Below are 22,081 nucleotides of genomic sequence, written 5' to 3'. Positions count from 1 at the left end.
CTTCCCATTCACTCACATTGTACACAATCCCAATGGATCAAACCCCTTCCCATTCATTCCCATTGTACACAATCCCAATGGATCAAACCCCTTCCCATTCACTCCCATTGTACACAATCCCAATGGATCAAAGCCCTTCCCATTCACTCACATTGTACACAATCCCAATGGATCAAACCCCTTCCCATTCACTCCCATTGTACACAATCCCAATGGATCAAACCCCTTCCCATTCACTCCCATTGTACACAATCCCAATGGATCAAACCCCTTCCCATTCACTCACATTGTACACAATCCCAATGGATCAAACCCCTTCCCATTCTCTCCCATTGTACACAATCCCAATGGATCAAACCCCTTCCCATTCTCTCCCATTGTACACAATCCTAATGGATCAAACCCCTTCCCATTCTCTCCCATTGTACACAATACCAATGGATCAAACCCCTTCCATTCACTCCCATTGTACACAATCCCAATGGACCCAAACCCCTTCCCATTCTCTCCCATTGTACACAATCCCAATGGATCAAACCCCTTCCCATTCTCTCCCATTGTACACAATCCTAATGGATCAAACCCCTTCCCATTCACTCCCATTGTACACAATCCCAATGGACCCAAACCCCTTCCCATTCTCTCCCATTGTACACAATCCCAATGGATCAAACCCCTTCCCATTCACTCCCATTGTACACAATCCCAATGGATCAAACCCCTTCCCATTCACTCACATTGTACACAATCCCAATGGATCAAACCCCTTCCCATTCTCTCCCATTGTACACAATCCCAATGGATCAAACCCCTTCCCATTCTCTCCCATTGTACACAATCCTAATGGATCAAACCCCTTCCCATTCACTCACATTGTACACAATCCCAATGGACCCAAACCCCTTCCCATTCTCTCCCATTGTACACAATCCCAATGGATCAAACCCCTTCCCATTCACTCCCATTGTACACAATCCCAATGGATCAAACCCCTTCCCATTCACTCACATTGTACACAATCCCAATGGATCAAACCCCTTCCCATTCTCTCCCATTGTACACAATCCCAATGGATCAAACCCCTTCCCATTCTCTCCCATTGTACACAATCCTAATGGATCAAACCCCTTCCCATTCTCTCCCATTGTACACAATCCTAATGGATCAAACCCCTTCCATTCACTCCCATTGTACACAATCCCAATGGACCCAAACCCCTTCCCATTCTCTCCCATTGTACACAATCCCAATGGATCAAACCCCTTCCCATTCACTCCCATTGTACACAATCCCAATGGATCAAACCCCTTCCCATTCTCTCCCATTGTACACAATCCTAATGGATCAAACCCCTTCCCATTCACTCCCATTGTACACAATCCCAATGGATCAAACCCCTTCCCATTCTCTCCCATTGTACACAATCCTAATGGATCAAACCCCTTCCCATTCTCTCCCATTGTACACAATCCCAATGGATCAAACCCCTTCCATTCACTCCCATTGTACACAATCCCAATGGATCAAACCCCTTCCCATTCACTCCCATTGTACACAATCCTAATGGATCAAACCCCTTCCCATTCATTCCTATTGTACACAATCCTAATGGATCAAACCCCTTCCCATTCACTCCCATTGTACACAATCCTAATGGATCAAACCCCTTCCCATTCACTCCCATTGTACACAATCCTAATGGATCAAACCCCTTCCCATTCATTCCTATTGTACACAATCCCAATGGATCAAACCCCTTCCCATTCACTCCCATTGTACACAATCCTAATGGATCAAACCCCTTCCCATTCACTCCCATTGTACACAATCCCAATGGATCAAACCCCTTCCCATTCACTCACATTGTACACAATCCCAATGGATCAAACCCCTTCCCATTCTCTCCCATTGTACACAATCCCAATGGATCAAACCCCTTCCCATTCTCTCCCATTGTACACAATCCTAATGGATCAAACCCCTTCCCATTCTCTCCCATTGTACACAATCCTAATGGATCAAACCCCTTCCATTCACTCCCATTGTACACAATCCCAATGGACCCAAACCCCTTCCCATTCTCTCCCATTGTACACAATCCCAATGGATCAAACCCCTTCCCATTCACTCCCATTGTACACAATCCCAATGGATCAAACCCCTTCCCATTCTCTCCCATTGTACACAATCCTAATGGATCAAACCCCTTCCCATTCACTCCCATTGTACACAATCCCAATGGATCAATCCCCTTCCCATTCTCTCCCATTGTACACAATCCTAATGGATCAAACCCCTTCCCATTCTCTCCCATTGTACACAATCCCAATGGATCAAACCCCTTCCATTCACTCCCATTGTACACAATCCCAATGGATCAAACCCCTTCCCATTCACTCCCATTGTACACAATCCTAATGGATCAAACCCCTTCCCATTCATTCCTATTGTACACAATCCTAATGGATCAAACCCCTTCCCATTCACTCCCATTGTACACAATCCTAATGGATCAAACCCCTTCCCATTCACTCCCATTGTACACAATCCTAATGGATCAAACCCCTTCCCATTCATTCCTATTGTACACAATCCCAATGGATCAAACCCCTTCCCATTCACTCCCATTGTACACAATCCTAATGGATCAAACCCCTTCCCATTCACTCCCATTGTACACAATCCCAATGGATCAAACCCCTTCCCATTCACTCACATTGTACACAATCCCAATGGATCAAACCCCTTCCCATTCATTCCTATTGTACATTAGTGTAATGAATAAAAAGGGAACATACTACTATATTTTGTAAACTAACATGTGGCAGGTTGGCACATGGAGTGTCACTATGGTGGTTACATTATGCCCACCTTCCCCACACTAAGCCCCCTCTCAGTGGACAGATGCAGGTACAATATGTTTGTAAACAGCTGTGAGCACAAGGGATGAAATGCGCCGAGCTCACTAAATTAAATTTAAAATAAAACAAGTATTTTGAATTCCATCTCTTGCCTCGGCGGTGCTTCGGACATGACCCGCCTGCATTCACACCTGTAGTCTGGGATCATTGAGGAGGAAATGAGGGGGAGAGGGTCACAGGAATTAGGAAAGGGGCAACTCTTTCAGGGAGCGACGTGTTGACCCCCAGTTGCCCTCCGACCTCCCTCCGCCCCACCAGAAGCAGACTAGCGCGCCCCACACCAGTATCGTTTGTGGGCATCATCGAACATGGGCTTGCACGCTATGTGGGCCTTCAGTTTGGAGCAGATGAGGAAGGTGCCCGCCATCTTGCGGTGGAGAGAGTAGGTCTCCTCGGGGGGCGGGGTCAGGCGGTGATGGAGCATGATGGGAACGATGTCATGGATACGGCGGGTCGTGGTCTGGGAGCCAAAGTTGAAGGGCTCAGAGGATGAGAATGCCTCGCCCAGAATCATCACTGCATCGACATGGGCGTCCTTCATGACCTGTTGAAAGAAGTTCACCAGGGTCAGTGGTAGGTTCATGAAACAATAGAGCTCTGATTGGCCAGATCCCCTCTGCTTTACGCACAGTACCGAGCTCTGATTGGCCAGATCCCCTCTGCTTTACGCACAGTACCAAGCTCTGATTGGCCAGCCCCTTCTGCTCTACACACAGTACCGGTATCGACTCTGCAGGAAGGTGCTCCAACCACCAAGTGAACTGTAACATCCTCACAGCTGTTCTCTCTCTTCCATCACTCGGCCACCTATCCTCTCCTCTCCTTGTCCTTTTCAACCCTATCCTCCTCTACTCCCATCCCCACCTCCCCCATCATATTGTTTGTGTTTAAGAAAACTGTCGTGTGCTTTGTTTCTTGGGGGTGGGCGTAGCTCTGCGACCCCATGGCAAGCCCCTCTTCACCGGTGGCGGGGCCTTCCCGTTCATATGCTGCTGCGGCTGCTGCAGCTGCACCTGTTGCCCCGTCACCGTTTGCTTTATTAACATCGAAGCATGGGGTCACGAGCTACGTCCACCCGAACATGACTATCGAGGCATGCGTGAAAGCAATGGCCGAGGTTGTCGGCCCTTCGGCCATTGTTGCAGCCTCTAAAATGTATGGGAAGGCAGTGTTGTTCCTGAGGACCGAGCGGGCGGTGTCCCTGGCTCTGAGCAGGGGGCTCACCGTGGGCGGGACCTTTCTGCCAGTGGACCCCCTGGAGGCCACTGCGCAAAGGCTCATTCTATCCAATGTCCCGCCCTTCATTCCTGGTGAGCTCCTCCTTCCCCACCTGCATCATCTGGGGGAGGTAAAGACGGGGCTCACCCCAGTCCCGCTCGGTCTTCAGGAGAACAGCCTCCGACACGTGTACTCCTTCCGCCGCCAGTTATTCATGCAGCTGGCGCGGGAGGAGGTGACAGAGGGCCACTTTAATGTAGAATTCCAGGGGACGGCCTACCGCGTCTTCTGGACCTTGGACGGGGTGCGGTGCCATGTCTGTAAGGGGGTGGGGCATGTTCGTAAGAACTGCCCCAACCTCCCGGCTGCCAACTCCAACTCGGCGGCCCAGGGTGGCGACGCTGCACCTCCTCCCACACCCCCTACACCACCACCAGATACCATTCAGTCGGTACCGGAGGCTGTGGTTTTCACGGCCTCCGGCAGCGAGGGGGGTGACCGTCCAAGTGGAAGGAAGGCGCGGAGGAGAAATAAACATCGAGAGGCGCGTCCCCTGGACACCGTGACACTACCCGAGTCTGAGCTCAGCCCAAGGCCCGATCTCGGGAAGTCAACTTGCCCCAGGGCTGGGCTCAGGCCCAGGGTGAATAAAAAAAAGGAGAGTGTGGAGGTGGAGGCCTCTGATGATATGGAGGTCTCTGAGCCTCCGCACACAACTGGGAAAAAGAGGAGAAGGCACCCCTCCACAGAGGTAACAAGGGGCCCTGAGGCGCAGGGCCCATCTGTTGGAGGGGAGCTGTCTCCTGTTTCGGGTCCCCAGGTTTCCCCTACCGCCACCACCAAGGCTGCAAAGTCCGGGCAGGAGCACTCTATTCCTCAGGATGGAGGGGAGGGGAAGGCCCCGGTACTTGAGGCCCCTCCTGAAGGAGTAAGTGGGGCGCTGCTTGTGGTGTGGGAGCCTGGGGACGCCGCCCATTCTGCCACTGCTACTGGGTCGGGTGCCCTGAATGAAGGGGAGGGCGAGGCCCCAGAGGGTCGGGCCTCCCAGCCGGAGTCCACCACCAACCAGGAGACACCCGACCCAGTTATAACTGAGAATGCTGCCCCATCTGCTGGGCCTGTGGGTGCTGGCGGAGCGGGAGATAGCCTCCTCCCTCCGCCTCCGGTCTCGGCTCCGGCTGGTTTCCCGGAGTCCGGAACTTCTGTCTCCCCTGGACCACTCATTGGCCTGGGGACGGAGGTGGAGGGGGGTCCTGAACCGCTGGTGCCTACAGGCTCCAGTTTCACAATAGAACCCAGAGAAGACTCCTCCGCCATCGATCCTGGGGGTGGGATCGTGACGGAGGCGGGACCAGCTGGCGCGGCCGGGGCGTCCGCCCCACATTGTGTGGTGGATGTGTCGGCCGCTGGAGGTGACAACCCGGAGGAGGTTGGGGATACTGTGGGGGCCACCGAGGATGACCTTGATTCCATCGCCAGTGAGGTGGTGGAGTCCCTCGTGCCTCCCACCGAATCTCTTCTCATCCCCACGGCGGAACTCCGGGATTTCCTCGCGGCTTGCAGGGGTTGCCGCAATAAAGTTCAGCTGGCCCTCGACCGTTGGTCGAATCTGGCGCTGATCATACAGTCCGTCCGTGCCGCCCTTAAGAAACCGGGCAAGCGCGCGGACGTGAAACTGGTTGAGAGGCGCCGTTTTAATGTGTTCCTCAATGGGTTGCTGGGGGAGTGGAAGGCCAGGTGCACTTCCACTCCCTCCTCACAGTGAGGTGTTTGTGACGGGTTTTAAGTACCTTTGACATGAAGATAACCATAGCCAGCCTCAACATCAACGGCAGCAGGGGGTCTCACCGCAGATTTCACAATCTCTCAGTCCTTAGGGAAGGGAGATACGCGGTGAGTTTTCTGCAGGAAACCCACACCGTTCCGGGAGACGAAGCCACCTGGCTCCTGGAGTGGCAGGGTGGGGTCTACATGAGTCACCTCACCCCTATTTCTAGTGAGGTGGCTATCTTGTTGGCCCCGACTTTTCAGCCGGAGATCTTGGGGGTCAAGGAGCTAGTGCCGGGCCACTTGCTCCACCTTGCCGTTCGCCTGGGTAGTGTGTCGCTCCACTTTGTGAACGTGTACGCGCCCAGGCCCGGCGCGTTGCAAGCGCGCTTCTTTGAAGAAGCGTCCGCTCTTTTGAGCTCCATCGATAGCGGCGAGTGCATCATCCTCGGGGGGGATTTTAACTGCACCCTCGAGGTGGGGGATCGCTCCAGTCCCCAGCGCGGCCAAGCGTCGGTGGAGAAGTTGAGGGGACTGATCAGCTCCCTTAACTTGGTGGACGTCTGGCGAATCTCCATCCCGACTCCAGCGCCTTCACGTGGAGGTCTGGAGGAGGGGGAACGCAAATCGACCGCCTCTACATTTCGCAGGCGTACGTCTCCCGCATCTCGGCGGCCTCCATGCGGCTGGTGCCGTGCTCGGACCACCGCCTGGTGTGGGCGGAGTTCACTCCGCTCCGCACGCGGGCGGGATCCGCATACTGGCACTTTAACAACCAGCTGCTGGAGGGCGTGCGATTTCGGGACTCCTTCTGTCGATTCTGGGCCGACTGGAGAAGGAAGCAGGGGGGCTTCCCCTCCTTGAGGCTATTGCGGGATGTGGGCAAGACTCACATCCGCGTCTTCTGTCAGGAGTACACGAAGGGGTCGACCAAGAAGCGGGAAGCCGAGATCGGGCGCCTTGAGAGGGAGGTGCTCGACTTGGAGTCCCGCCTCGGTCATGCCGTTGTGGACCCAGCCCTGTGGCAGGCGTACAAAGAGAAGATCGGCGCGCTGAGGGACCTGCAGCTCATAGGGTCCCGAGGCGCGTATGTGAGGTCGCGGATCCAGATCCTGGAAGATTTGGACCGCGCCTCACCCTTCTTCTACTCGCTGGAAAAATGGCGGGGGGTCCGTAAGGAGCTCGTCGAGCTGCTGGCCGACGACGGGTCCTCCATCACGGATCCTGAGGGAATGGGCCTCCTGGTCCGGACGTATTACAGTGCGTTGTTCTCTCCGGATCCATCCAGCGAGGATGCGCGCAGAGTTTTGTGGGAGGACCTGCCGCAGGTCAGCCCGGAGGGCGCCGAAGGATTGGAGGCTCCGCTCACGTTGGCGGAGCTGACTGGCGCCCTCCACCAGCTCTCGAGGGGCAAATCCCCAGGGCTGGATGGGTTGACCGTGGAGTTCCTCAGGGCGTTCTGGGACTTCCGGGGGACGATTACGCGCGGGCCCTGGGGGAAAGCCTGGCGACCGGGGAGATGCCCCTCTCGTGGCGCAGGGCGGTCATCGTCCTGCTGCCGAAGAGGGGCGATCTCCGCCTGCTTAAAAACTGGCGGCCGGTCTCCCTCCTCAGCACGGATTATAAGATCTTTGCCCGGGCTATGTCTACCCGCCTGGGCTCCGTGCTGGCCCACATGATCCACCCCTACCAGTCCTACACGGTCCCGGGCCGGTCCATCCAGGACAACATCCACCTGGTCCGGGACCTGATCCATCTTTCCCAGAGGACTGGTCAGTCGGTCACCTTTCTCTCCCTCGATCAGGAGAAGGCGTTCGACAGGGTGGATCACGATTACCTTTTCGGGACTCTGCGCGCTTTCGGACTCGGGCTGCATTTTGTGGCCCGGGTCCGACTTTTATACGCCCCCGCAGAGTGTCTAGTCAAAGTTAACGGGTCCTTGACGGCGCCCCTTCGATTTGGGAGAGGAGTGCATCAGGGGTGCCCCATGTCCGGCCAATTGTATACCATCTGCGTGGAGCCCTTCCTGTGAATGCTTCGCAGGAGGTTGACGGGATTGGCTCTGCGCGAGCCGGCCATGCGGGTCGTCCTCTCGGCTTACGCCGACGACGTGCTCCTCGCAATCACAGATCCCATTGACTTGCGGAGAATGCGCGACTGCCAGCAGACCTTTTCTGCCGCGTCCTCCGCGAGGATCAATGGGAGAAATGTTCCGGACTCCTGGTGGGTCAGTGGCGGGTGGACTCCCTGCCGGAGGAGATGATGCCTTTTGCGTGGAGCACCACGCACCTCCTCTATCTGGGAGTCCACCTTAGCCCCGCTGAGGAAGCCTGGCTGGCAAACTGGCAAGAGTTGGAGGCGAAAGTCACCGCTCGGCTGGGGCGCTGGACAGGACTGCTCCGAGTGCTTTCCTACAGGGGACGAGCGCTGGTCATAAACCAACTGGTGACCTCCATGCTGTGGTACCGGTTGGTCACTTCGGCCCCGCCCCCTGTATTTGCCGCCATGATCCAGAAGAAACTCGTCGATTTGTTCTGGGGCAAGAGGAAACACTGGGTCTCTGCCGCGGTCCTGAGTCTCCCGATCGAGGAGGGCGGTCAGTCGCTGGTGTGCTTCCGCACCCAGGCTGCGACTCTCCGCCTTCGGACCCTGCAGAGATACCTGTACGTCGAGCGTCCTCCCAGATGGTGTGTGCTGGCGACATATTGTTTCCGCCAGTGTCACTGCCTTCAAGACGACACGCAGCTCCCGGTGGAGTCCGTTAGCCGCGCCTCTCTGAGGGAGTTGCCTGTCTTTTACCGGGATCTATTCCGAGTCTGGAACATGGTCGCCTCCAGTCAGGGCGCTCCCCCGCCGACGGAGGAGAGCGCCTCGGCTGTCCATGCGGCCGACTCCGGGGACGGTCCGGCGGGCGGAGGAGTAGCCGAAACCCCCGGGACGCCCCTCACTGCGGGTGGTGAGGGGGCTCGGGAGTGTGGAGCGATCCCGGCTGAGCTGACCCCCGCTCGGCCGGAGCTGCTCATCGGACCCAGGCCCCGAAACCCTCCTCGGGAGCCGGTCCCGCACAACCCGAGCAGCCTCTCGGAAATGCCCTCCATGCCATTCCAATTGGCGCGGAGGGGTTTCCTGTACGGGCTGCTCCTGCACACTCTCCACTTCCTCGCCCTCGTCAGCCGGCCGGACACGCCCTGGCGGTCCACGTTGCCATCTGGCGGCAAGGGGAAACCCCGATGGAGGTCTCTCTACGCGGGAGTCTTCCCCCTTTACATCGGGGACCTGGGATGGAGGGTGCTGCACAGAGCAGTCCCGTGCAATAGACTTTTAAGTAGGTTCACGGACTCCCAGGCCTCCTGTACTTTCTGCGGCCTGGACGAGTCCGTGTTCCACATATATACGGAGTGTGCGAGGTTGCAGCCCCTCTTTGAGTATCTGAAGGGGCTGCTCCTCAAATTCTGGCTGCACTTCAGTCCCACGCTCCTGATCTTTGGGCACCCGGTGCGGAGAGGCTTGGGCCGGGAGGAGGATCTCCTCGTCGGTCTGCTCCTGGGCCTGGCCAAGGTGGCAATTCACAGGTCCAGGTTGCGGGCCGTCGGGGGGTCCGTCCTCCCCGATTGCCTGCCCCTCTTCCGCGGTTACGTTCGCGCCCGGGTGTCCCTGGAGAAGGAGCATGTGGTGTCCGCCGGTACGCTTGAGGCCTTTTGCGACCGGTGGGCACCGCAGGGACTGGAGTGCATTGTCGACGCCGAAAATGGCATTTTAATTTGAGTTTTTGTTTATTTCTGTTTTTAATAAAGTTATTTTAAAAATATAAGTGTGTATATAAAGGGGGCCTGAGGAATAAAGGCCCCCTCGACATTAAAAAAAACGGGGTTAGATGCAGAGTAAAGCTCCCTCTGCACTGTCCCCATCAAACACTCCCAGGACACGTAGAGCACCATTGAATTTGCTGGAGCAGGGTTTTGGCCATGCCATCCCACAAAACAAAAAAAGAAAAAAAAAAGAAAACAAAAAAACCGGGGTCAGATACAGAGTAAAACATCCCAGGGTGCTTCCCGGGAGCAGTTTATCAAACAAAATTTGACCCCGAGCCACATAAGGAGAAACCTGCCCCGTGCTTTCTGAGGTATGACCTGCTCTTGATAAAGGCCACCATGTTTCCAGACGGGCATGACACGGTGTTAGCCCAGAGGTGGGCTCCAGCGCTAACGACTGTGGCTCACTGGGTAGCACTTTAGCAGCGGGAGGAGGCCATTCAGCCCTTCGAGCCTGCTCCACCATTCGATAAGATCATGGTTGAACTGACTGTGGTCTCAGCTCCACTTTCCTGTCTGCAGCTCCAATCACCCTTGACTCCCTCATCCACAGGTAGTGCATTTACCCCTTATTCTGAGGCTTGCGGGTTCGAGTCTAATGCCCCCAGTGCCGCACGGAGGGAATGCTGTGCTGTCAGAGGTGCTGTTTTCAGATAAGATTTTAAACCCGAGGGCCCCCATCTGCCCTCTCAGGTGGATATAAAAGATCCCCTGGCCACTATTGGCAGATGAGCGGGATGGGGGTGGTGGAGGGAGTTCTCCCCAGTGTCCTGGGATCGATATTTATCCCTCGACTGACGTCACTAAAAAAAAACAGACTATCATCTCCTGGTGGGATCTTGCTGTGCGCAAGTTGGCTGCCACGTTTCCTACATAGACTGTAGACCCCATGGTCTATCACCTTCATGGTCGCTGGCAGTCTCTCACACAACAGCCATCAAACCATCTCCTACGTGAAATCATTTATTTACAATATTCCCCAGGACCTCAAAGCACTTTCAGCTTTTCTTCCCAGCGATAAAGACACTTTCGAAAGAAGTTGGGTATGACTCCTTCTTCAGCACCCCATCCACCACCTTCAACATTCACTCCCTCCACCACCGACGCACAGTGGCAGCAGTGTGTACCATCTACAAGATGCACTGCAGTAACTCACCAAGGCTCCTTCGACAGCACCTTCCAAACCCACGACCTCTACCAACTGGAAGGACAAGGGCAGCAGATGCATGGGAACACCACCACCTGCAAGTTCCCCTCCAAGCCGCACACCATCCTGACTTGGAACTATATCGGCCGTTCCTTCACTGTCGCTGGGTCAAACTCCTGGAGCTCCCTCCCTAACAGCACTGTGGGTGTACCTACCCCACACGGACTGCTGTGGTTCAAGAAGGCAGCTCACCACCACCTTCTCAAGGGCAATTAGGGACGGGCAATAAATGGCTGAGCCTAGCCAGCGATGCCCACATCCCGTGATGGGAAGAGCAAAAAGCCCCCCCCCCTCTCTTTCGAAACGGGGCCATACGCTGATGGCTTTGGCCAGGACTCCCTGATTCAAACATTGTGCGTTGGGATGAGTGGGCCCCCGCAGAGGTGGGACACCTGACCTACCCTGATCGGAGAGCGAGATTAACACCTTGTTCTTGATAGACCACTGCGACTCCACATTTCCAACCACAGCAAACGCCCAGCATGATCTGCAGTCTCCCTGTGTGAAAAGGAGAAATAGCCAAGATTACGGGTCTGACACATCAACATTGCATTGAGAAAGCACCTTGAGCATCGGCAAACGAACCCAAGGCACTTCGCAGGAGAGGGAGCCTCCGAACATTGGGCGTCGAGCCAAATAAGGAAATACGTCGGCCAATCTGCTCTCAGCCCATTCAGAGCTTTTAGGGAGATGGTGCACTGCCATATTTAACAAGCTCTTTATTTGAAATCAGTTTCAGCCGGGTTTCCCAGGGAGGTTGGATACATGAGGTAAGTGCCTTTACAGCACTGCTTGTGGGCCAAGAGCTGCAGGACTGCTTCCTGCGCCAGCCCAACAGGCCCTGTAACCGGCAACTCCCTCCTGCGCTCTCTTCTACCAACTGCACAATCTGGGTTACAGGGGTACAGTCAATCAGACTGGCTTTCAGGCGGAGAAATCCGCAGGAACTAGTTAAACCCCCGCGCCCTGGTTTCACATCGAGAACTCATCACCAGGTAACGACGTAGCTTAGCGGGGAAGTTTCTTTGATTGGTTCTCGGGATATAGCCCAAAGAGCTTTTAAGATGAGTTGATGGTTCCTGAGAGTCACAGTTACAGCCTTGTTCCTTTTGTGTAATCGAGACTGACCTTTCAGTGCAGGACTGAGCGAGTGCCTTTCAGCTGTCAAACTGGGGCACTTGTCAGCTCCTAAACAGATGGACGAAAGATCCGACGGCACCACTCAAAACGGCGAAGAGGGTTCCCCTGACCTTGCCATAGTCATGTCCGAGTCTGTCCCTGGTCAACACGCAGGCCTTGTTTGCAGACATTTTATACAAAGCTTAAATGGGACCACCATTTCTTAATTATATTTTTCACCCTTTTTAATCCCATCATCATTTTTTTGGCCCTTTGCTGGGGTCTCAAATTAAAGAACAAGGTGTCTGGGGACAGACATCGGGGACATTGGATAATAGGAGAAGGAGGAGGCCATTCAGCCCCTTGAGTCTGTTCCGCCATTATATCAGATCATGGCTGATCTGCTCCTCAGCTCCATTTACCCACCTTTGCCCCATATCCCTTGACATCCTGGCCTAACAAAAATCTATCCAGTGCAGTCTAAAAGCTTCAGCTTGTTCCCCCGGCCTCCACAGCTTTTCTGGGGGGGAGAGAGTTCCCGATTTCCGCTCCCCTTTGTGTGAAGAAGCGCTTCCTGACATCACCCCTGAACGGCCCTGGCTCTACGTTTAAGGTTCTGCCCCCTTGTTCTGGACTCCCCCCCGACCAGAGGAAATAGTTTCTCTCTATCGACCCTATCAAATCCTTTAATCATCTTAAACCCCTCGATTAGAATCACCCCCTTAATCTTCTACACTCGAGGGAATACAAGCCCAGTCTATACAACCTGTCCTCATAATTTAACCCTTTCAGCCCCGGTATCATTCTGGTGAATCTGCGCGAGGTGGAATTTGTTAACTTCCTGATATGAGGTTTATTTTCTAACTAGCTGGTACCAAACACACTAAGGTTGAACTGCTCACCCATGTCCTAACTCAACAGAGTGAAATCACACCTTGAAGCTTTGTGGGTTCAGTGCTGGACCAGCACATCCTGCTAACACAGGAAGGGAGTCAGTGGCGGTGGTCGTACCTGGTCTTTGACTGGAGTAACTGAATGATTCTTCCTCCAATCCACCATGTCTGGAATTTTCCCCACGCTGTTTACAGAGTTCAGAGGTGAACATAAGTGTTTGTCGGGTGACTCTAACATTCCGCTCTTGAATTCGTCCGCTGAAGAAAAAGCAAAAACAATTTCCTGCTGAGTATTTTGCAAACGGAGGGGGGGTTTTTTTTCTCTATTGAGTACCGCGTCACCCCAACCGGCCTGACAACCGTCAGCTTTCGATGCTGAAACCACAATTGTTGCTCGTGGGAGTCGAGGTACATTCCCACGAGGTGGGGTGGGGGTGGGGGGGGGGAAGGCAGGGCAAACCTGGAAGTATTGTGAACTGTTAGGAGGATAGTGATAGATTTCTAGAGGACAGAGACAGGCTGGTGAAATGGGCGGACACGTGGCACGTGTAATTTAATGCGGAGAAATGCGAAGTGATACATTTTCGCGGGAAGGACGTGGAGAGGCAATATAAAAGAAAGGGTACGACTCTAAAGAAGGTGCAGGAGCAGAGGGACCTGGGGGTACATGTACACAAATCACTGAAGGAGACAGGGCAGGTTCAGAAAATGGTTCATAAAGTACACGGGATCCTGGGCTTTATAAATAGAGGCAGAGCGTACAAAAGCAAGTAGGTTAAGGTGAGCCTTTACAAAACACTGGTTTGGCCTCGACTAGAGTATTTTGTCCAATTCTGGGCACCGCACTTTAGGAAGAATGTGAAGGCTTTAGAGAGGGTGCAGAAAAGATTCATGAGAATGGTTCCAGGGATGAGGGACTTCAGTTACGTGGATAGATTGGAGAAGCTGGGGCTGTTCTCCTTGGAGAAGAGAAGGCCGAGAGGAGATTTGATCGAGGTGTTCAAAATCATGGGTCTGGAGAGAGTAGATAGGGAGAAACTGTTCCCATTGGCGGAAGGGTTGAGAACCAGAGGGCACCGATTCAAGGTGATTGGTCAAAGAAGTAATGGCAACCTGAGAAAGAACTGTTTCACGCAGCGAGTGGTTTGGATCTGGAATGCACTGACTGTGAGTGTGGTGGAGGCAGATTCAATCGAGGTTTGCAACAGACAATTGAACAAAGAACAAAGAACAGTACAGCACAGGAACAGGCCATTCGGCCCTCCAAGCCTCCGCCGATCTTGATGCCTGCCTCAACTAAAACTTTCTGCACTTCCGGGGTCCGTATCCCTCTATTCCCATCCTATTCATGTATTTGTCAAGATGCCTCTTAAACGTCGCTATCGTATCTGCTTCCACCACCTCCCCCGGCAACAAGTTCCAGGCACTCACCACCCTCTGTGTAAAGAACTTGCCTCGCACATCCCCTCTAAACTTTGCCCCTTGCACCTTAAACCTATGTCCTCCAGTAACTGACTCTTCCACCCTGGGAAAAAGCTTCTGACTATCCACTCTGTCCATGCCGCTCATAACTTTGTAAACCTCTATCATGTCGCCCCTCCACCTCCGACGTTCCAGTGAAAACAATCTGAGTTTTCCCAACCTCTCCTCATAGCTAATGCCCTCCAGACCAGGCAACATCCTGGTAAACCTCCTCTGTACCCTCTCCAAAGCCTCCACCTCCTTCTGGTAGTGTGGCGACCAGAATTGCACGCAATATTCTAAGCGCGGCCTAACTAAAGTTCTGTACAGCTGCAGCATGACTTGCCTATTTTTATACTCTATGCCCCGACCGATGAAGGCAAGCATGCCGTATGCCTTCTCCACCTGCGTTGCCACTTTCAGTGATCTGTTGACCTGTACGCCCAGATCTCTCTGCCTGTCAATACTCCGAAATGATGCTGAACATTGTGCAATCATCAGCGAACATCCCCACTTCTGACCTTATGATTGAAGGAAGGTCATTGATGAAGCAGCAGAAGATGGTTGGGCCTTGGACACTACCCTGAGGAACTCCTGCAGTGATGTCCTGGAGCTCAGATGATTGACCTCCAACAACCACAACCATCTTCCTTTGCGCTCGGTATGACTCCAGCCAGCGGAGGGTTTCCCCCCTGATTCCCATTGACCTCAGTTTTGCGAGGGCTCCTTGATGCCACACTCGGTCAAATACTGCCTTGATGTCAAGGGCAGTCACTCTCACCTCACTTCATCATCATTAACCTCCCTAATAGAACAAATACCATAGATAGCATTAAAAGGCTAGTTCATAGAATTACATCAATTCTACAACACAAACAGGCCATTCAGTCCATCTAGTCCATGCTGGTGTTTATGTTCCACATGAGCCTCCTCCCACCCCCTCTTCGTCTCCCCCCATCACCATATCCTTCTGTTCCTTTCTCCCTCGTGTGTTTATCCAGCTTCCCCTCGATACTATTCACCTCGACCACTCTCTTGTGGGAGCGAGTTCCACATTCTCCCCACTCTCTGGGGGAAAGAGGTTTCTCCTGAATTCCCCCACTGGATTTATCAGTGATCCTATTGCAACCAGGAATAACTATAGCCTTCCTGGTATTGCCATTATTGTGAATAACAGCCCCAATTGTCCCAAACCTTCTCAACTGCAAAAAAAAACAACTCAGCCAAGTGTGAATAAAAGAGAGAGTGCAATGGTCACTCCAGTTTGAGGCTGGACTAAGTGCATCTGGTACCTGAGAGATCACTGAACTTAGTGACTCCATACTTCGCCGTCCCTCTCTCCGCTTCTTGCAGCTTCCTGGCCCTCTCCATATTCTCCACAAAGATCTTGAAACGGCGTATCGTTTCTGAACAGAAATAAAGATTTGATCGGACGGGTCAGTCATTAAGATCTGGTCGAGTGGTGGGGGAGATTCGGCTGGACTTGTGACGAACGTCATTTTTTTTTTTAGGTAAAAAACGGATGATCTGGGTCTCTATCACACTGCTGTTTGTGGGATCTTCCTGTGCGCAAATCGGCTGCTGCGCTTCCTACATTACAACAGTGACCACACTTCAATAAAAGTGCTGATTTTGGCTGCAAAGCACTTTGGGGATGGGCCTGAGGTCAGGAAAGACGCCATAGAAATGCAGGTCTATTAAGTCGTCTTTAAAACCCACCGCCTTTATCAAGCTCTTGGTGTCCAATCCCAATGTCTCCTTATGTGCCCCGGTGTCAAAATCGTGTCCTGTGGACCGCCTCGGAATGGACCACTCCATTAAAGGCGCTATATTAATGCAAGTTAGAACCATAGAACGGTTACAGCGCAGAAAGAGGCCTTTCAGCCCATCGTGTCTGTGCTGGCTCTCTGCAAGAGCAAATTAGCTAGTCCCACTCCCTCCCGCCCTTTTCCTTGTAGACCTACATATTTTTTCCTTTCAGATAATTATCCAATTCCCTTGTGAAAGCCTCTATTGAACCCATATCTCAAGCTCAAGATAATCAAACTCCCATTCTCTTTTTCAAAAGAATCTAAAAGTCCCAATTCCTGCTTGATTCAGGATCAACTAACTATACCGGGGCTGAAAGGGTTAAATTCCGAGGACAGGCTGCACAGACTGGGCTTGTATTCCCTCGAGAAGATTAAGGGGTGATCTAATCGAGGGGTTTAAGATCTGTCGTGCAGGCCCCCACCTGCCAAGCATGAGGCATATTAATTTCGCCACATGGACACTAAATTCCAAACTGTTCCTGAAGAGAAGAGACTTGCTTTCAAAAAAATTGGCTGGAAATACATTTGCATATTCACAGACGGTGCTTGGAAAGGACAACGGACCATTCCCTGACTCATTCAACCCTCAATGGACTTTTGATCACCAGACATCGAAGGTGGGGGAGCTCACATTCCAGGTTGACTGCTAAGATGGCCGAATACACAAACGGACATGGTCAAACCAGCTGGTCACATGACTAACCTGCTGGGCAACCTGAGGTTTTTTTTGAATTTGTACAAACAGTTTGGGCAGAGAGCAGAATGCTCCCGGAATGAGAAGATCTCTCTCTCTGTCTGCTCCCATCCTTTTCTCACGAGCCTCTGAATCCACTGAAGACACATGAACCCCGAGAGAGAAAAGTCTCCTACAGAGAATAAGGTTTAAGAAGAATACTGAGCCCCAACGAAAAGCAAGGTCTATATACAATCAGGGACACTACAGTGAGCTCAAAGATCCATAACAAAAACTCTTCAGATATTGCCTCAAACCTTTCCACTTTATTTTTCTTCTGCTCTTTTCTGTCTCTATTTGCGTGTGTATATCGTGTATGCATGCTCGCCTGTGGCACGTCGTGTATCCGTAGGCATTAACCGAATTAGAGTTTAAGTTTAATAAATTTCACCTTTTCTTCTTTAAACCTAAGAAAGCCTGTTTGTGCTGGTTTCTTTGCCTTATAATTGTAAAGCAGTGAACAAGGATTCACCGAGGGGGGAGTTCAAAATGCGGTGTGTTTAAAATTAAACCCTGTTACGGTAAGACCCAGTGAAGGCTGAAGGGGAACCCTAGACCCCTTTCTCACCGGGTCGTAACAGATGATTAAAGGAGTTGATCGGGTCGATAGAGGGAAACTATGTCCTCTGGTCGGGGGGAGTCCAGAACAAGGGGGCAGGACCTTAAAATGAGAGCCAGGTCAGGGGTGATGTCAGCAAGCACTTCTCCACACAAAGGGGAGTGGAAATCTGGAACTTTCTCCCCACAAAAGCTATTGAGGCGGGGGTCGGGGGTGGGTGTCAATTGAAATTTTTGTTAGGCAGGGGTAATAGGAGATAGGTGAGTAGGTGGGAGTTAAGCCACAGGTCAGCTGTGATCTGATTGAACGGGGTGGAACAGGGACCGAAAAGCCACCTCCTGTTCCTGTGAAGACCCGGCAGTCAAGCACGGCATGATGGAGAATAGTCTCTGGGCCGGAGCCCAACTCTTACCTGCCTGGTCCTTGTAGGTTTTGTTGTAGGCCTTCATAAAGTCGTGAAACGCTGTTTCCAACTGCTTCTGAGTAAGCAAAATGGGAAGAGGGAGATTTAATCCGGTCAAAAATGCCACAGCAAATCACTTGCAAAGATCCACAGGCGTGGCACTGGTGGGGTGGGTCTGGTGGCCGTGCAAGGCAACATCGGCGAGCAGCCAAACGGCTGGTGGAAAACGGAAGCCCCGCCTGACCGTTTCGGAGCGGGCCATTCAGCCCCTCAGCCATTCAGTGGGATGCTGGCTGCTCCGCACCTGAGCTCCGTGAGCCGGGTCGGTTTCCACACCACCCCCCCCCCACCCCCCACAATCCCTTCGCGCCCTTGTCCGACGTAAATATATTGACCTCAGTGAAATGGCCAGCCTGTGCTGGGACAAAAGCCTGTGCTGGGATCATCACTTACTCTGTCTAAAACCTCAGAGTGGCATTGCCCCCCGTCTCCACAACGATAGCCCTCCGAGCGCAGCAAGAGCGAGACCAAGAGAAGACACAAGGCACACAAACACTTCATCTCCGCGCCTGATCTGAAGGTGCGGGCTTAGGTGCCGGAACCCAGTCTTTATAGAAAGAGAGCACTGATTACAGCAGGCTGCTGATTTGCTAAACCATGTGCAAGATCTAGGACTGATAAAGAGAAGCCACAAGGGACTTTTCTGCGTCAGAATATTTTGTTCGAGTTGTAAACCCAGCGAGTCCCACATTCTCCCCACTCTCGAGGGAAAGACCTTTCTCCTGAATTCCCCATTGGATTTATGAGTGACTGTCTTATATTGATGACCCCCAGTTCTGGTCTCGTCCGCAAGTCTCTACATCTACCCTATCGAAGCCTTCTCCTTTCTAGACAAAAGCGCCCCAGCCTGTTCAATCTTTCCTGATAAGTGTAGACTCTCAGTTTTGGTATCATCCTTGAAAATCTTTTTTTGCACCCTCTGCAGGGAGTTACCGACCCAGTTAACCTAAAAACGATAGAACTGGGTCTTTCTAAATGGTGAAAAGCAGATACAGTGAAGATCCAACGAGACTTGTAGGGTCCAGGTACACATTAAAATGATAAAGGAGGAGAGAGAGAGGCGGAGAGGTTTAGGGAGGGAATTCCAGAGCTTAGGGCCCCCCAGGCAGCTGAAGGCACGGCCACCAAGGGCGGAGCGATGGGAATCGGGGGATGGAGAAGAGGCCGGAATTGGAGGAGCGCAGAGATCTCGGAGAGCTGTGAGCTGTGAGTCAAAAGGGGGCGTTAGTTTGTGTCTCACTCAATGGACTTGAGCCTGTAATCCAGGCCGACACCCCCAGTGCCAGGGAGTGCTACAGTGTCAGAGGTGCTGCCTTTCGGATGAGACGTTAAACCAAGGCCCCCGTCTGCCCTATTGGAAGATGAACGGGGTGGGGGGGGGTGCATAGGGAGGAAGGGGAGTTCTCCCCGGTGTCCTGGGGCCCAATATTTATCCCTCAACCAACATCACGCAAAGCAAATGAACTGGTCATTGCTGTTTGTGGAATCTTGCTGTGCGCAAATTGGCGACCGAGTTTCCTGCATTACAACAGCAACCACACCTCAAGATTACTTCATCGGCTGTAAAGCGCTTTGAGGCAAATTTATTCCGCAGGCTTGTCTAAGTTTCCCTGAAGTCCGTTTTCCAAACTTCCTGCTTCTGTGCCGTCTGCAAATTTTGGATACTGCACTCGCAGAACATAAGCGGACCCTTCACTGACCCCTGGGGTACATCACTTCCAACGCTCCGGGCAACTCGTATCAACCATTGCTTTCCATATTAAAACAGAAAGTGCTGGAAATACTCGGCAGGTCCGGCAGCATCTGTGGAGAGAGAAGCAGAGTTAACAGGTTTCAGGTCTGTGACCTTTCCTCAGTTCCGGAAAATGTTGGAGAGGCGACGGGTTTGAAGCAAGTGCAGAGGCAGTGTGCGGGGGGCGGGGGGGGCGGGGGGGGGGTGTGCAGAGGCGGAGGGGAGGAAAGGACTGGAGGGAAGGTCTGTGTGATAGGGTGGAAGGCAGGAGAGATTAAAGGGCAAAAGGGAGATGGTAACGGGACAAGCAAAGAGATAAAACTTGGGTCTGGGGGAGGTGTAAATGGCAACAGAATCATAACGAGCACCAGCTGTCCGAAAAAGGTTGGGAACTCAGAGGGTTGGGAATCTTTGGAATTCTCTACCCCGGAGAGCAGTGGATGCTCAGCTGTTGAGTAGATTCAAGGCAGAGATTGATAGATTTTTGGGACACAGAGGGAATCGAGGGAGAGCGCGGGAAAGTGGAGTCTATAATCAAGGATAGGGTGACTGAACACCTGGACAAATTTCAGTTAATCAGGGACAGCCAGCATGGATTCATGACGGGAAGGTCATGCCTGACAAATCTCATTGAATTTTTTGAAGAGGTGACTAAGGTAGTGGTCAGGGGAATGTCTATGGATGTTATTTATACGGACTTCCAGAAGGCACTTGATAAAGTCCCACATAAGAGACTGTTAACTAAGGTAGAAGCCCATGGAGTTGAGGGCAAATTATTGACATGGTTAGGAAGTTGGTTGAGTGACAGAGAGTGGGGATAATGGGTAAGTACTCTGATTGGCAGGATGTGACTAGTGGTGTCCTGCAGGGATCTGTGTTGGGGCCTCAATTATTCACATTATTTATTAACAACTTGGATGATGGCAGAGTAAGTCATATATCCAAATTTGCTGATGATACAAAGTTAGGCAGCATTGTAGACAGTCTAGATGACAGCAGAAAATTACAAAGAGATATTGACAGACTAGGTGAGCGGGCAAAACTGTAGCAGATGGATTTCAATGCGGACAAGTGTGAGATTATCTATTTTGGATCAAACAAGAATAGAGCAGGGAACTTACTAAATGGGAAGACAGTGGATGTCCAAAGAGACTTGGGATGTTCAGGTGCATAGATCTTTAAAATGCCACGAGCAAATGCAGAAAATAATCAAAAAGGCTAATGGAAAGCTAGCCTTTATATCTAGAGGATTAGAGTATAAAGACACAGAGGTTATGCTGCAGCTGTACAAAACCCTGGTTTTCGATAGAATTTAGAAGGTTAAAGGGTGATTTGATCGAAGTCTTCAAAATAATAACAGGAAAAGACAGGCTAGATAAAGATAAACTGTTTCCACTGGTTGGAGATTCTAAAACTAGGGGGCACAGTCTAAAAATTAGGAGCAGACCGTTCAGGAGAGATGTCAGGAAGCATTTCTTCACGTAAAGGGTGGTAGAGATTTGGAACTCTCTCCCACAAACAGCAGTTGAAGCTAAAACTGTTGTTAATTTTAAATCTGAGATAGATTCTTGTTAAGCAAAGATATTAAGGGATATGGGCCAAAGACAGGTCTATGGATCAACCATGATCTCATTGAATGGTGGGACAGGCTCGAGGGGCTGAATGGCCTACTCCTGTTCCTATCTGCCTATGTTCCTAAGTTTATTTCCCTCAAATGCCCGTCCAATTTCCCTTTGGAATTGTTTATCGTCTCCGTTTCCATCACCCTCATGGGCAGCGAGTTCCAGGTCATTGCCACCCACTGTGTAATAAAAGTTCTTTCTCACATCTCCCTCTGTATCTTTCGCCCAAAGCCTTAAATCTCTGTCCCCTAGTCCATGTACCATCAGCTTTTCTTTGTCTAATTTATCTAAGACTGTCAGAATCTTGTACACCTCTATCAAATCTCCCCCTCAATCTCCTTTGCTCCAGGGAGAACAACCCCAGCTTCTCCAAACTAACCTTGTAACTAAAATCCCTCATCCCTGGGACCATTCTGGTAAATCTCCTCTGCACCCTCTCAAGGACCCTCACCTCCTTCCCAAAGTGTGGTGACCGGAACTGGACACAATACTCCAGTTGGGGCCTAACCAGAGCTTTGTAAAGTTTCAGCATAACTTCCCTGCTTTTGTACTCAATGCCTCTCTTTATGAATCCCAAAATCCCATACCCCTTCTTTCTTCTTTGGCCTCCTTGTCTCGGGAGACAATGGATACGCGCCTGGAGGTTGTCAGTGGTTTGTGAAGAAGCGCCTGGAGTGGCTATAAAGGCCAATTCTACAGTGACAGACTCTTCCACAGGCGCTGCAGATAAAATTGGTTGTCGGGGCTGTTACACAGTTGGCTC

The 22,081-nt window shown here is 51.9% G+C and overlaps 1 protein-coding gene across 1 annotated transcript; it reads right to left on the bottom strand.

Moving 5' to 3' along the window:
• Positions 1 to 3,186: 3,186 nt before the first annotated feature.
• Positions 3,187 to 18,470, bottom strand: LOC137355984 (cathepsin W-like). The gene is made up of 6 exons (XM_068021687.1): positions 18,358 to 18,470; positions 17,914 to 17,980; positions 15,691 to 15,804; positions 13,056 to 13,195; positions 11,241 to 11,423; positions 3,187 to 3,465 (listed from the first exon to the last, which is right to left on the bottom strand). Exons 1-6 carry the CDS (start codon positions 18,463 to 18,465, stop codon positions 3,187 to 3,189), a joined length of 891 nt encoding a protein of 296 aa, XP_067877788.1. The 5' UTR covers positions 18,466 to 18,470.
• Positions 18,471 to 22,081: the final 3,611 nt, after the last annotated feature.

The sequence above is a fragment of the Heterodontus francisci genome, chromosome 44 (assembly GCF_036365525.1).
Source record: "Heterodontus francisci isolate sHetFra1 chromosome 44, sHetFra1.hap1, whole genome shotgun sequence".
NCBI lineage: Eukaryota > Metazoa > Chordata > Chondrichthyes > Heterodontiformes > Heterodontidae > Heterodontus > Heterodontus francisci.
Note: the sequence above shows the minus strand (reverse complement) of the source record. Positions and strands in the feature narration are given on the sequence as shown.

Coding starts and splice junctions, on each gene's coding strand:
- LOC137355984 (XM_068021687.1), bottom strand. CDS start 18,465: ATGAAGTGTTTGTGTGCCTTGTGTCTTCTCTTGGTCTCGCTCTTGCTG. Junction 17,981..18,357: donor ACTCTGAGGTTTTAGACAGA/GTAAGTGATGAT, acceptor TTGCTTACTCAG/AAGCAGTTGGAAACAGCGTT. Junction 3,466..11,240: donor TCCTGGCCAAAGCCATCAGC/GTATGGCCCCGT, acceptor TTCTTTCAACAG/GTCATGAAGGACGCCCATGT.